The 15,202-nt window shown below is 33.7% G+C and overlaps 1 protein-coding gene across 3 annotated transcripts in view; it reads left to right on the top strand.

The window, feature by feature from the left end:
- Positions 1–15,202, top strand: part of LOC145669606 (cyclic AMP response element-binding protein A-like) — a 472,254-nt gene that overhangs the window by 418,601 nt on the left and 38,451 nt on the right. For all 3 annotated transcript variants that reach the window (XM_081737832.1, XM_081737831.1, XM_081737833.1), the window contains exon 4: positions 12,846–12,972. In XM_081737832.1, coding sequence (XP_081593958.1) covers positions 12,846–12,972 — 127 coding nt within the window. The remainder of the gene's footprint in view (positions 1–12,845; positions 12,973–15,202) is intronic.

Here is a 15,202-nt window from a genome sequence, read left to right as displayed (position 1 = left end):
TCCAAGCAATTCATATTACAGTGAACTATACAGTTCTTAAAAGTAGAATATCTTTTTTGGTGGGATATTTTCTTTGCTTATTTGTCACTGTCAGTGGCGTATTTAGAGGGGCTATTGGGCTCAAGCCCCCACTCCCAAAATTAATTTGTTGATTTCTCGCATTCCACGTACAACAATAATCTTTCTTACCGTTTCTAAGAATGTAATTGACTTGCCATTTTCTTATGCTCTTTGTTCAGTAATAATACTGTGTTTGTCAAATTCATTCACGTAAGGAATGCGTTCCTTTTTATTTCTGTCATCCATTCTACTCTTCTGTTTCTTTTTCTTATTTGTTACTTTCTTTCGTTTCTCCTATCATACTTTCGACCGTTCTTAGTTCTGATTCAAGTCAGCAGTGGTCAGTAATAAGATTGCTGATAAGCGTAATTGGTGTTCCACAGATAACATAATGGGACTTTAGTTACTATAGCAAAGGAATACTTACGTCGTTTAGTTATAGAGAAAGGTAAATTGTATTGTATTGTATTTATTTCGTCCTTTTTTCATACATTTAGCACTGTAATACAATGCATATGAAGCGGACACGTCATTTATATATGAATACAAAAGTAAAAGAAACAATAATAGTGAAAATTACATACACTAGGTTAGTAATTAAGCCTTACTTCTTACATCTTATTACACTATACATTTTACATGACATCATTGTTAAAAATAAAATTAGCAATTATTACTTGCAGTGTATTTAGAAACCCTCCAACAAATATGTAATGCTAAAAGCAAGTAATGACATTGATTTACTGTACATCCTGTAACGTTTCTATTTACTTAGCAGTTCATGTATTCCTCTACCGAGTAAAAGCAATGTTGTAATAAATATTTCTGGAGTTCTTTTTTAAATTTAGCAACAGAGTCCTGAGTTTTTATTTCTTTCGGAAGTTTATTGTAAAGCATGATACCCGCGTATTTACATCCTTTTTCATATAATACTGTTCTGTGTTCTACAATAGAAAAGTTTTCTTTGTTTCTTGTGTCATGATCATGTTGCTGTTCTACTCGCGTAAGGATACCTTGTAGGTGTTTCTTTACAAATATCAATAGATTTAAAATATACAAACAGGGTACTGGAAGTATACGAAGTTTTTTAAATATTGGTTTGCAATGATCTTTTGGTTTAGCAGTTGCCATCAATCTTATTATTCGTTTCTGTATCGTAAAGATGGCTTTGGCCTTGTGTGTATTTCCCCAAAATATAATACCATATGTTAAATTCGATTGGAATAATCCAAAGTAAATTGTTTTTAAAGTAGACTCTCTTAAAACATTTTTAAGAACTTTAATTGCGAAATATATTTGGTTTAATTTTTTACTAAGCTTAGTTATTTGCACATCCCAAGAAAGATTTTTATCTATCCAAATTCCTAAGAACTTAGTTGAGTTTACATATTCTATTTCATTATTTTGAATTATAATGTTCCTAGGCTGTGCATGTTTGTTGCGCATGTGATGAAAATTGATTGCTTGTGTCTTTTCAATATTTAATTTAAGCTTATTTTCTTTAACCCAGTGAGAGATTTTACAAAGGATTTCGTTTGCACTACCTTCAACAACCTCATTTGTTTTACCTTTTACTATAATGTTAGCGTCATCTGCATAAAGGGATGCTTCTGCTGGAGCAATATTACTTGGTAGGTCGTTAATATATATCAAAAATAATAGCGGCCCTAATACGGATCCTTGTGGCACTCCACATGTTATTTCTTGTTTCTCTGATATGTAGTGTGTAGCTTGGTTTGTATCCCTGTTATTGTATGTAATTTCTACTACTTGCTGCCGATTTTTCAGATACGATTGAAACCATTTGGATGCAATGCCTCTTATTCCGTAACCTTGTAGCTTTGAGAGAAGATTTCTATGTGACACTAAGTCAAATGCTTTCGAAAGATCCAGAAAAACACCTATACATTTCTCCTTACTATCTAAACTTTTATGTACACTTTCCATGAAGTTATATATTGCGGTTTCCGTTGATTTCCCTTGTAGGAAGCCATGTTGCTCGTGTGTTATTAGATCATGTTTAAGTAAAAAGGATGCTAGCCGGACACTCATTGTGGTTTCTAAGATTTTTGAGAAAATTGAGAGAAGCGAGATAGGCCTATAATTTTCAAGCGCTGATTTGTCGCCTTTTTTATATATTGGTTTTACTTTTGCAATTTTTAATATACTAGGGAATTCTCCACTTGAAAACGACATATTTATGAGGAAACACAGAGGGTCAGCAATATATTTAATACTTTTCTTTACAATACTTGGCGGTATGCCGTCTACGCCAGCTGACCATTTACTTTTCATTTTCTTTACCACCTTTATTATTTCTGCATTAGTAGCTGGATGTAGATACATTGTATTGTTGCAAATTTTTGAGAATATTTTCGAAGTGGGCAATGCTGGATCATTATTGTACGTATGTGATAAGTTGGTGTAATAGTTATTAAATAGGTCAGCAATTATACGAGGGTCTTTTATTATGTTGCCATTTTTAATTATCTCTAAATTACCGTCATCATTACGAGTGTTTAAACTTAACTCGCTCTTCACTAGTTTCCACAACGCCTTCGACTTATTATCTGATTTTTTAATGATTGTGTCATTGTGTAATTTTTTTGCCGCTTTCAGAACCCGTTTGTATATGTTCTTGTATCTTTTGTAATATGTCTCTGTATGTGGTGATAGATTTCCTTGTGTTTCTGAATGTTTGAATTAAAAAAAATCAAGAGGGAGGAAATAAACAGCCCGGAAAATTAGGTAGGCCAAGATGTTGATTCTTCTTTCTTTTTCTTCTATAAATAGAATAAAAGGCTAAGATTCACTGCTAAATTTTTGTATGTATCATATCACATGAAATTCATCAGTTTGCAATTCTTTGCCATTAAAACTGCAATCAGTATATTTCAGCTTCAACTTGCCTCAGCATTTTCTTTCAGGTGAAAACGTACACAGATAAAACTGAATATTTCCTTTTTTTTTTTTTTTTTCTAAAATGAAATCAGTTAAGTTGAAATGAGATTACAAATATTCAACGTGTGTTTGCAAGAACATCATATCAGATTTGCTTTGAGAGAGAGAGGGGGGGGGGTAAATACTCCACTGACATACGAGTTTCACGTTTTTATTTTAGTATGTTAGTAGACAATGGATTAAAATATATATATTTAATTCTCAAACTCAGGTGGGCAATTGCCCTCCTGCTTCTCCCTGTACTGTGCATAGCCCCTCCCCCGAAACAAAATCCTAAATACGCCACTGGTCACTGTGATACACTTTCATTCATCCAGCTAATTTTAATCAAACGCATTAAATACATATTCATGGTATAAAATTAAGAACAACATCTTACAGTTCGATCGAAGATCGAAGTCAAGACCAGTTATGTAACTTCCTGACTTAGTAGTAAAGGAACACCATGGTATATAAGATATTTACCCATTTTTTTTCTCTTGTTCAGAAAACCATAGTAATTTTCTTCTTCATATAAAAGTACTGATAACATCTATACGTATGTATAAACGATGTGTATATGTGTATGTATATAAAAAGCAGATTTTTCCGTAGGGTGTGGTCCACTTCACTCCATCACCTTTGCATCTAGTTCTTTTTTTTTTTTTTCGATTTTTTTTCTTTCTTTCTACAACTCATTTGCAAATGATCACATTTCACGAGATCTTGTTTGGCCACCGCCTTCGCCTCTCGTATTCAGCTAGTCAACTCTTCAGATTGGAAGTGCTGCCACCCCCAACAAAAACAACAATATAAAATACTTTCTTTCTTTCTTTCTTTCTTTCTTTCTTCTTGCTATGGTAAATAAGAGGAGGTGAGGGGGTAAAATCCCTCTGGCTAAGAAAGTGCAAGCAAAATATAGATCTGGTTCTTTTCTTTCTTTCTTCACATGAGAATTAGGTCAGATGTTACATAGCTTGTTAGCGATCAGTTATACTTTATGTTGCATTTTTCGTGTGCAAGTTTCAAGAAAATGCGTAAACATTTACATATTTATCCCTAGAAAGTACAAAGAACCACATCTTTCTTTGCATTTTATTTTTCGTAAGGTTTTTAAATAGATATCCTTAAACAGACCCAAAAAAGTACACTTTTGTACAAACATTTTATACAAAGCTAGAAATATTTTCAGTGCTTACATATTAACCAACGTGGTTGTGCTAAATTATTAGATCCAAGCATAGCTTTGGGATTTAGACATCATCCCTAGTTTTACTATATCATTAAATCTAAGCATAGTTTTGTCACTTACACATTATCCCTAGGTTGTGCTACATCATTATATCTTAGCCAGTAGCGTTGCTAGGATTTTTAAGGAAGGGGGGAGGAGAGCTACATCATTATATCTTAGCCAGTAGCAGCTAGAATTTTTTAAGGGGAGAGAGCTATATCATTAGGTCTTAGCCAGTAGCGTAGCTAGGATTTTTTAAAGGATGGTTTGACACGTTTTGAGAAAAAAAAAAAACTTGATGTTGACGGCCGTGGTTCGGTTGATATATTGTCCTGGCATTAGGAAGGTTCTGGGTTCGAAACTTTGCCATTACTCTGATAGAGATTTTCAGGGTTTTTCAGGAGAAGTGACAGAGTTCCATTTTGTATAGACAGTTTTTCATTCTTGAAATTTATAATTTGAAACAATCATTGCCTTTACGTCATTTAAACAAGGTGAAAATACTTTTCAACAGAATAGGGAGAAATATATATCGATACAGTCGATCGTCCTGGGGTTTCGAAATCTGGATTCTGTGTAACAAAATACATCGAAGCCATATTTTGGGGTCCACTGCACAGAACTTTCGTTTCTTTTTGTATGGCTGTGTTACGTGTATCCTCCCTAAACAAAATTGCTAAAGTTTTTCGCCCATTGAAAAAATGGCACGGTCAGTCATACTGGGGTTTCGAAATTTGGATTCTGTGTAACAATATACATCGAATTCCTACCCCTGGGGTCTGCTGCACAGAACTTTCGTTTCTTTTTGTATGAATGGGTTACGTCTATCCTTCCTAAACAAAATTGCTAAAGTTTTTCGCCCATTATATAAAAATGGCACGGTCAGTCATACTGGGGTTTCGAAATTTGGATTCTGTGTAACAAAATACATTGAATCCATACCCTGGGGTCCACTGCACAGGACTTTTTTTTTTGTATGGGTGTGTTATGTGTATCATCCTCATTCAAAATTGCTAATGTTTTTCGCCCATTAAAAAAAATGACACGCTCAATCATCCTGGGGTTCCAAAATTTGGATTCTGTGTAATAAAATACATTGAATCCATACCCTGGGGTCCACTGCACAGATTTGTTTTGTATACCTCTATTACGTGTATTCTTCCTGTCCAAAATTGCTCAAGCTTTTCTCTATAACAAAAAGAGTGACACGATCGATCGTCCTGGGGTTTCGAAATTTGGATTCTGTGTAACAAAATACATCGAATCCATACCCTGGGGTCCACTGCACAGGACTTTTTTTTTTTTTGTATGGGTGTGTTATGTGTATTATCCTCATTCAAAATTGCTAATGTTTTTCGCCCATTAAAAAAAATGACACGCTCAATCATCCTGGGGTTTCAAAATTTGGATTCTGTGTAATAAAATACATTGAATCCATACCCTGGGGTCCACCTTCAGAGAACTCTTTTATAGCTGTGCTACGTGTATCTTGCCTATCCCAAATCGCTCAAGTTTTTGCCTATAGAAAAAAAAAAAAATACACGGTCCTGGGGTTTCGAAATTTGGGTTTTGTGTAGCAAAATACATCGAATCCATATTTTGGGGTCCGGTGCACAGAACTTTTATTTTTTGTGGGGCTGTGAAATTATTTTTTTTTAAACTTGAATACACAAAGTGTTTTTTGAAGAACACGATAATAATAGTTTAATGAAAGATTAAAAAAAAAAAAAAAAAAAAAAAAGGAACGTCAAAATGACAGCTGGCCTAACGTATATTTTCTCCTTCCGATAACTCTGATCACTTACATATTATTTTATATACTTAGAAACTACTGTGTAATGTACTAATTATCGTAGATAAATAGCAAGTAAGTATCTTAAGAGCTTTATATAATTTCGACCTACATCTAAATGATTGTATTCATGCATCTTACACAGTCAGAAGCAGGTTGTTCACCTAACTATGTCTTTCTTGCTTTGACTTGTTGGTTTGCTCTGATTATCTTGTGCCATGCACGGATAGACCTAAAAGCTTCGCTGCTGCAGAACTGACTATAAAACAAACAGTGGTTTCTTTTCTTCAGCTCTCATCACTTCTTTTCTAAGTTATAATAATAATCTTTTGGCCTTTGATTGAGTTAAGGTCAATAGATATGAGCGTTGCAGCATTCCTAGTACTTTTTTTTTTTTTAATGCGGGAAAACCTACTTTTTATTGCTTGATCGAACATGATCACCCTTGATAGATCTGGAGACAATTAAAATATTTCTTTCGGACTTAATTGTAGTCCTTCTTCATAAGAATAAAAGTGAAATATAAAATGTACAAATGCAATACGAGGTTAAAAAACAGAAGAAATCGCTCTAGCTCACTATTTTAAATTTATTAATTATTACTTTCTGCTAGTTCTACAGATTGTGTGCAGTAGTGGGGCTAGCGCGTGCCTTTGGGTCCCGGATTCTATTTCAGAGGTAGGACAGCCTTCAAGAATTTGAACACGTAACTGTGATTCGCAGTATTAGTTAAAAATGTAAGTCCAGTGTCGTGCCGTGGAAAATCAGTGCTCGGGGCGAGAGTATATAACGGCGTCCCCGTACATATGAGTGAGGTCGATAGACCAGCTGCGAAGCGCCACCATGGTTGGCTCGAAGCTTAAGAAAATTTTCAAAAATAAACCCTGTTTTTCCTTGATTTTGAGCACTTTTATTATATTTTTACTTCTTTCTTTTCTTTTTTCCTTCCGAATTTTGCGCCCCCTTACTTCGTTGTCCAGGGCCGTCGCCCCTCATGGCACGGCACTGTGTAGGTCCACGTAGTATATGACATTGGTGCTGAAAGAAATACTAAACTTCAATTCACCCAACAAATGGGTAATATTGAAACATTAAAAATGCTCCCTGGAAATCCTTTTTTTTTTTTAAATCGAGAACTCCAGCATTTTCTTTTTAATTTTAGGAGAAAATGCAGTAAATATGTTTTCTCGGAACCCTAAATCTTAGTGGCGAGGTAATGTGGTGGAGAACGGCATATGCTGTGAGGATTGGTATTGCATATTGGTCTGTGCATCCGCAACCCTTTGTCTTGGTCTGGAGCCCTCGTTAACCTCGTCCTGTCCTTCATGACCTTGGTGTTGTAGTAAATGGACGTAAAACTCAAAAATTCAAACTTGGAATCCTAATAAACGTAAATAAATGAAATAATAAATTTCATATATATATATATATATATATATATATATATATATATATATATATATATATATATATATATATATATATATATATATATATATATATATATATATATATATATATAATAAAAAGGAAATTTTGCTTTTTATTAACTTTAGGGATAATATAGAAATACCGTACTAAATATGCATTCCTAGAACTTTTACTAAAATTCCGCAGGAAATCCTTAGATTTTTCGACGTAAATTTAATTCTCTTTTAAAATGATGTATTTAATCTCTTGCTTGACAGTGACCGATATATTTTATGTAAGGAATTTCAGATATACATGTAGCCCTGAAGGAAACTTTGAAAGTTAAGTTCATTAGCATCTATTTGAAAGAGGGGGCGCGGCGGCTCAGTGGCAGAGCGTTCACCTCCGGTGTTTGGGGTTCCTGATTCGACCCTAGCTCGCGCCGTGTGGACTTTGTGATGGACAAACACCGTGCCCGTGGGTTTTCTTCATTCCACCCTTTCATTCATTTCTCATCATCACCGTCTTCTTTAGCCTCACCGGCATAACTGTGGAACATAAAACTCAAAGATTTCTATTTGAAAGACCATCCCGCTATTTGCGTGATGAGAGCAAGAAGAAACCCTGGAAAATAGTCCATTAGACTTGTTGTCCGCGAAATTCGAACCCGAAACCTCTCGATTGTCAACTTGCAAGATAAGAACGCTGTTTTCTAACTTGCTACCTTTGACATGGCTCTCCTATGAGGTACACTTTGGCTCAGTGATAGAGCGCTCGAAGTTATCCCACATTCTTATTCCACTAATTCATTAATCATTATTCACTTCCATTACTCATCCGACTCCTTTAGCGTAAATTGCATAAATATGGAACGTAAAACTAGAAATTTCATGTATTTCATATTTCTACCACCTTTGGTGTGAAAGAAGACGGTTCGCTTTCCAGTAGGAGCTCATGTGGTTCTGAATCTAAATTAAGATCAGGACCACATGAACTCTCATTCATATTTTCACTTTAAAAAAAAAAAAATCTTCGGTTCTGAAATCAAACAAATTACATTGACATAAATTATGTATTTTAAAAAAATCTAATATAGGATTTATTTATGATAGTATTGTGTTAATTGATTCTAAATAGATCGCTTTTCTAAGTGGCCCTGCATCCTACATAAAAACATATTTAACGGAACTCACAGAAAGATACAAAATTCCATAGCATTTCATTTAGTGTAGGTGCAAAATAAGAAAATTACTTGATGGCATAACGGCTTCCTTTAATTGACACAGCATGTTAAAAAGGTTTTCTTTTTTCTATTTTTCTTTAAGTGCTAGGACAACCTTTTTCTCCAAAAGTATTTTCAAAAACAGAGTAAAACATTACACATTAACAAAACAAAACAAAAAAAGTATCGTACTTTTTTTTTGTTTCAGACGAATGAACCTTGGTTTATCTTAACAAAGTTGTTTGCTGTCATAACACGCGCAATTAACATATATGTATTATGCAGAGTTGACTTTTTTTTTTTTTTTAATATTTCTTAGTTTTTTCGCTTAACAAATGAGTTTAGGTATTTATGCTGTTTAAAGCATATTAAGACAATGACCTGCATGTTACTTCTGTTTGATGAAAGAATTTTAAAAACCGGAAGTTTATTTTAGAAAAGAATTCAGCTTCTTAAAGTTTTTGTCTCCTGTGTAGTTCTGCCTTGCATTCTTCGTCCTTGTTGTAGCACAGTATCCTATGCAAGGTGTTGCCGTGATTTGCTTTCCTTCCATGAAAGTTATTTATTGATGCTATTTCTTTAGAATTGTATGTCTAGTGTCTCACTAGTAAGAAACTAACATGGTTCGAATCTCACGTTTAGCACTAGATCTCGTCTTAGCCTGTAACGTTATTTCTTCCTTTACATTTCCTGATTCCAAATATATATATTGAATATTTATAAAGTACACGAGATTGCAATGAATCACCCAACATAGTTATGCACTTTTGGATATATATACTGTACTATATTTATCACATTAAAATATTATACGTTCAATCCTTACAAGATGATTCTTCGTAATACATATATATCTTAGTTACCTTAACAACCAGATAAACAAGTTGTCATAGCAATGAAATATATCGATATAATACAAAAATATTTAAATTATTTCTTTATATATTTTCTTCTTCTTCTTCTTCTTCTTCTTAATAGCTTGTGCCTTTTAAATAGCACTTTTGTCCTTAAATAGAAACAATACTTAGAAAGTACATACAAAATATACATTATCGTTGTAAGCCTTCGTGCTGCGTTAAAATCCAATAAATTAATCATCGATTTTAAATGATATAATTGGTATGTATCCTAAATATTCAGGAAAATTAATCCACACGCTACGGAATCTATCGATTTACATAGTTTGTCTTAAGTCACTTGATGGAAATGAACTTAAAATGAATTTTTATCATTCCTACCTAAACGTGACTAACTAATCATTTCGAATTCCACCTTGAGCAGTAGCTTGCCATATAGTTAGGGCTCTCATATTTCTAGGTTATAAAAATCGGGACACGCTATGGAAACTTATTCTGAAAAACGAAACACTATGAAAATTTATTCTAAAAACCAGGATACTCTATGAAAATTTATTCTAAAAACCGGAACACTATGAAAATTTATTCTAAAAACCAGGATACTCCATGAAAATTTATTCTAGAAAGCAGGGTACTCTATGAAAATTTATTCTGAAAACCGGGACACTATGAAAATTTATTCTAAAAACCGGAACACTATGAAAATTTATTCTGAAAACCAGGATACTCTATGAAAATTTATTTTAAAAACCGGAACACTATGAAAATTTATTCTAAAAACCGAAACACTATGAAAATTTATTCTAAAAATCGGAATACTATGAAAATTTATTCTAAAAACCAGGATACTCTATGAAAATTTATTCTAAAAACCAAGATACTCTATGAAAATTTATTCTAAAACCAGGATACCCTATGAAAATTTATTCTAAAAACCGGGACACGCCATGAAAATGTACAGTATTTTCATAGTTACGCACTTGCTTATTGATTGAAATATGAGAATTAATTAAATAATACATCAACATTAACCAAAAGTAGATTATTCCTGATCAGGTGACGTATCAATGACTAATAAAATGCGGGATTTTTTTTTTAAATAAAGCACGAATGATATGAGCTTATGTTGTAAAGGAAAACCCGAGATATTTTGAGTTCCGAGCAAGTCCTGGAAAACAGATGATGTAAATTCGGGACGGTCCTGGCCAAACCCAGATATCGGAAAGCCCTACATAGAACCAACTACATAGAGCCAACTCAACGCTGAAAGAAATAAAATGAAAATTATAAATTGACGTCCTACGGTTATACCCTTTTCTGAGACTAATGCGTTTCAATTTGAAATTTGGGCCTGGAAATGTTTCTTCCACGTTTCTCGATCTTCAGCTTCCTCTTTTAACTTCCAATATTTTCTACTATTTTTCAAATCATCAATCATTTGTGTTCTTCTTCTTCCTATTCCTTGATTTCCTTCCATCTTCCCTTCTATGGCGGTATGAAGAAGACAATTTCTTCGTAAGATGTGTCCAATAGAATTTGTCTTCCTACGAAGGGTACTGGCTAGAAGCGTCCTCTTCTCTCCTATCCTTTTTAAAACATCTTCGTTTGTTACTCTCTCTCTCTCTGTCCATTTTATTTTCTCTATCTTCCTCTAAACACCAAATTTCGAAGCTCTCTAAATATTTCTTCTCTAACTTCCGTGATGTCCAAGTCTCTGAACCGTACATTCCAATACTCCACATGTAGTACTTGATCAACTTCTTCCTTACTCTAATGTTAAGCCTGCTAGTTAAGAGTGATCTTTTCTTGTTGAATGCTTCTTTAGCTATGATTAAACCCTTTAGGTATATATATATATATAAGCAAGTGAATAATTGTGAAATGAGTATGTGGGTGGAAACGGGAAAAAACCTCCAAAAAGCCCACGAACACCATGTTGTCCATCACAAATTCGTATGGCGGGAATGGAACCAGGACCCTGTCGCACCGGAGGTGATTGGTTTATCACTAAGCCACTGTGCCCACTCTCAGTGCTGAAACGGACATTAAACTCCCAACAGATCATTTTTTTTTTTTTTAGTGAATCCTTTATAAACACATTTTATAATTGTTACTTAAAAAAAAAAATCCATCAGTTCTCAATTAGTTTTAATTAAAACTTTTGAAGAAAAAAAGAGGTATTAAGGTTCTAAAAAAGGCTAGATGCTGCAACTTGTGATGGAAATATAATGGGAGTACATTTAGCAAGGAGTAGGAAGGAACTATTATAATTTGGAGCGTTTTAAGATGGCGCCATGCATCGACGTGCTTTATAAGGAGTGTAACAGTCTGTCAGAATGGGCATCGACCGGGGAAGACCTTGGTTGATTGTCCACAAATTCATTGGCCGCATTTTCAAATGCAAGTCGTGCATAGCAATGCACCAAAGAGCCTATGCACAAGATGACTTTACCACAGCAAAGACAAATTAACGCTCTTGTACAAAAAAATAAAAAAAGAACTTAAAAAGCAACGTATAATTGTCTAAGCGTTAACAACTGTAATAAAAGGTAAATGATATAATACTATATAAGAAACGGGTGCTATATAGACATGCAAGAAGATATTTAAGAGTTAAAAGAAGATTTATGAATTTGAATTGCTTTTGCGACGTAAAGCTAGTATTTTCGTGAAGAACTTCTTCTAAAATAATACTCCTTCAAACACAGTGGCGTCACTAGACACTTCCAGAGAGTTATTAATCAACGAAAAAAAAAAAAAAAGACGAAACTTCCCTCTTCCAAATTTGCATCAATACAATAAAATCTATGAGATAATATGAACCTTGTTGGCAACAGTTTACTTTGTGCCGAACAGTCTTTAATTTGAACATTTTCCTCCTTATGCAGAGTCGTTTTGACGTATAACTAGCGTCATACTAAAGATCTGACTACTGCAGGAAACATATGTAGTCGAACCCTTTAGTATCGCACTATTCATGCGTCAGAACGACTCTGTATTAGGCCCTTTATGTCGAGAACAGAACCCAATGAACTCCTGCGGGGCTTCTAACCCGTTCCTACTGCTACTGCTACTGCTACTCCTATTACTACTTATACTATGGAGCACCGGTTTTGGTCACTTCGGCACAAAGTAAACTCTTGCCGCCTTGTTAAATATCTTTTATTTTTCGAACAGCAAACTTTCGACAGTCTTTTTTTTTATGTGAAAGGTTGCTTTAGAAATAAGTTAGTTAACATCCTCTTATCATATTTTTCCTAAATCACATAGTATTTTGTGTATGTGTGTCCTTTCAGAATGATTTTTATATTACTTTTTATTTTGATTTTTCAGTTGGGGTCCCAGCAAAGTTTACTCAAACAGCCGACTATCTTCCTGACGACACGGACTAACACATTCATCCAACAAAACAGAGTGGTCATACCAAAATTAAACCTAAAAGTTGACTCTAATCAATCAGGTAAGGCAATACATTTTATGCTATTTACATACAGGTAATGTTATAGAATGAAATGATCATACTAATTTAATTCCTGTTACTTTTGATGTTATTTTTCAGTAACATTTTATATTTGAAGAAAGAAAAAAAAAGAGAGATTTTAATAAATTTGCTATTTAAACGTAAAAGTAAAATATTAGAATCAAATACATTTGATTACTTTTCAATGTAACCCTTCCTGACATTAACATTCTTTGCTCCATTTTACCTCTAGTGATTTATTTATTTTTTTAAATGGAAATACTCGTCAAGTTTCATAAGAAAACTATTACCACTTCTCTAATGCCATTATAATCTACAATTCGCCATCCATGTGCGAAGTTCTCAAGATTCAGAAAGAAAAGATAATCACTCGAGCCATGTCTGAGTTGTATGGTGGATAGTTCTTTGAAGCAACATTATATATATATATATATATATATATATATATATAGTAGCTTTCGCTTTTGGGGATAGGAGAATACTTCAAATCAGTTAGGTCATTTGTAGACCCACAGTCAGATGTGTTCATCTTTCTTTTCTTACGAGTCGTTTGCCACCTATTAAACTCGAACTTCGTACTTATTAGTGTTCTAAGTGAAATATTCATTTATCAATTGGGGCTTAATCGGGCTCGTATGGCATTATCAATGAGGCTTGTGCTCACTAATCTCGGTGAGGCTCGTGCTAGCTTAAACTCGCAGGCACTCGAATTAGGACTCGCCACACTCAATGAGGGTCGTGATCACTAAAGACTTGTGTTACCCTCAATGGGGTTTGCGTTTTCACGGTCTTGGTCTCTGGATCGCACTCCTACATTGAGCTCGAAAGCGGACTTGTGAGCTTAAAAATTTCTGATTCCAAGCTGTCTTGACCTGCACAAAAAGCCTCAAATCTTTAGCATAGATAGGACTTAAAGTACATAAATAATTGAATATCTCGTGAAATAGTTCCAATTTTCCAGAGGTATGTTTTAAAAAAATGGAAAATGTTATAATCTTCATAGTATTCAAATAATTCAATTGAGACTTCCAATCAAAAGTACACAAATTTTCTTTTAACCTACATTAGTATTTGTTGTTTCAAATTCGTTCTAAGACTATATATATATATATATATATATATCGTTTTTTTTTTTTTTCGTTTCATTGTCTCAGTTGTGATTTCCTTAAATGTATTCTAGTAGGATATTTATACCTGGAGGAAAATTAAACTGAAGTTATACGTGTTGATTTATCAGAGACGACCTCCATATGCTCTTTCGAATAAATTGTCCATTGTTCATACGACTTAGGCATTTCCGGCATCATAATTTTCTTTCATTTTTCACGGAAGATATTAAAAGAGGAGCAATGAAAAATGGAATTGCAATTTCGTGTATATTTCTCTTCACTTAATTGTTATTTGTTCCAGGAGATTATCTCGAAGCATAGTCTTTAAGCTAAACTACATTAGTGAGTACATTTGAATCATAAGGTAAACTTATAGCCACATTCAAAACGAACACATACACAATTGTTTTTTGTATATCAAAATGATGCTAATACTTTTTCCACAATTTTCTTTTCTTTTCTTTTCTTTCTTTCTTTTCTTTCTTTTTTTTTTTTTTGAATGAAAACAAATGCTTATGAGTAACACTTATTTTTCTTTTCTATTTGAGTGAAACTATATTAAATTAATTTAGTACTTGTACATTTTGGAAAACATATATTCTTCCTTCTATTGAGGATGGTGGTCCCAATTTTTTGCCTGTTCGCACAATTATACATTGCAGTCTTTTTCACAGATAAAAAATGGTGAGCAATATGGTAAAGAATGGTATATATGAAGACCAGTAGCGTAGCCAGGATGTGTGTTTGGGGGGGGGGCAAGTGCTGTTATAGGTACATATAGAAAAATTACAAACAAAAAAATATATAAACATAAAAATATGTAAAAAATTACAAACATCAAACTACCAAAGTACATTGTCGGACCTCTTTGGGGGAGGGGGGCTCTGCCCCCCACCGCTTCCCTATGCCCACGCGTGTATTCATGCAAACAATATTTTGCATCTGTCTCCCAAGTACACAATCCGCTTTATGTCTTTTCATATTTAATTCGTAACAATGAATAAGAGATCCGTAATAAAATCTCTGAAGCAAAAATCCTAATTTCCCAAATTTTATACCTTTTATGTCTTGTGGTCTACAAAAATGGAATCTTTCAGTGT

The sequence above is a fragment of the Thermobia domestica genome, chromosome 14 (genome assembly GCF_964235325.1).
Source record: "Thermobia domestica chromosome 14, izTheDome1.hap1.1, whole genome shotgun sequence".
Lineage (NCBI taxonomy): Eukaryota > Metazoa > Arthropoda > Insecta > Zygentoma > Lepismatidae > Thermobia > Thermobia domestica.
This window is presented reverse-complemented; position numbering and strand designations above follow the sequence as displayed.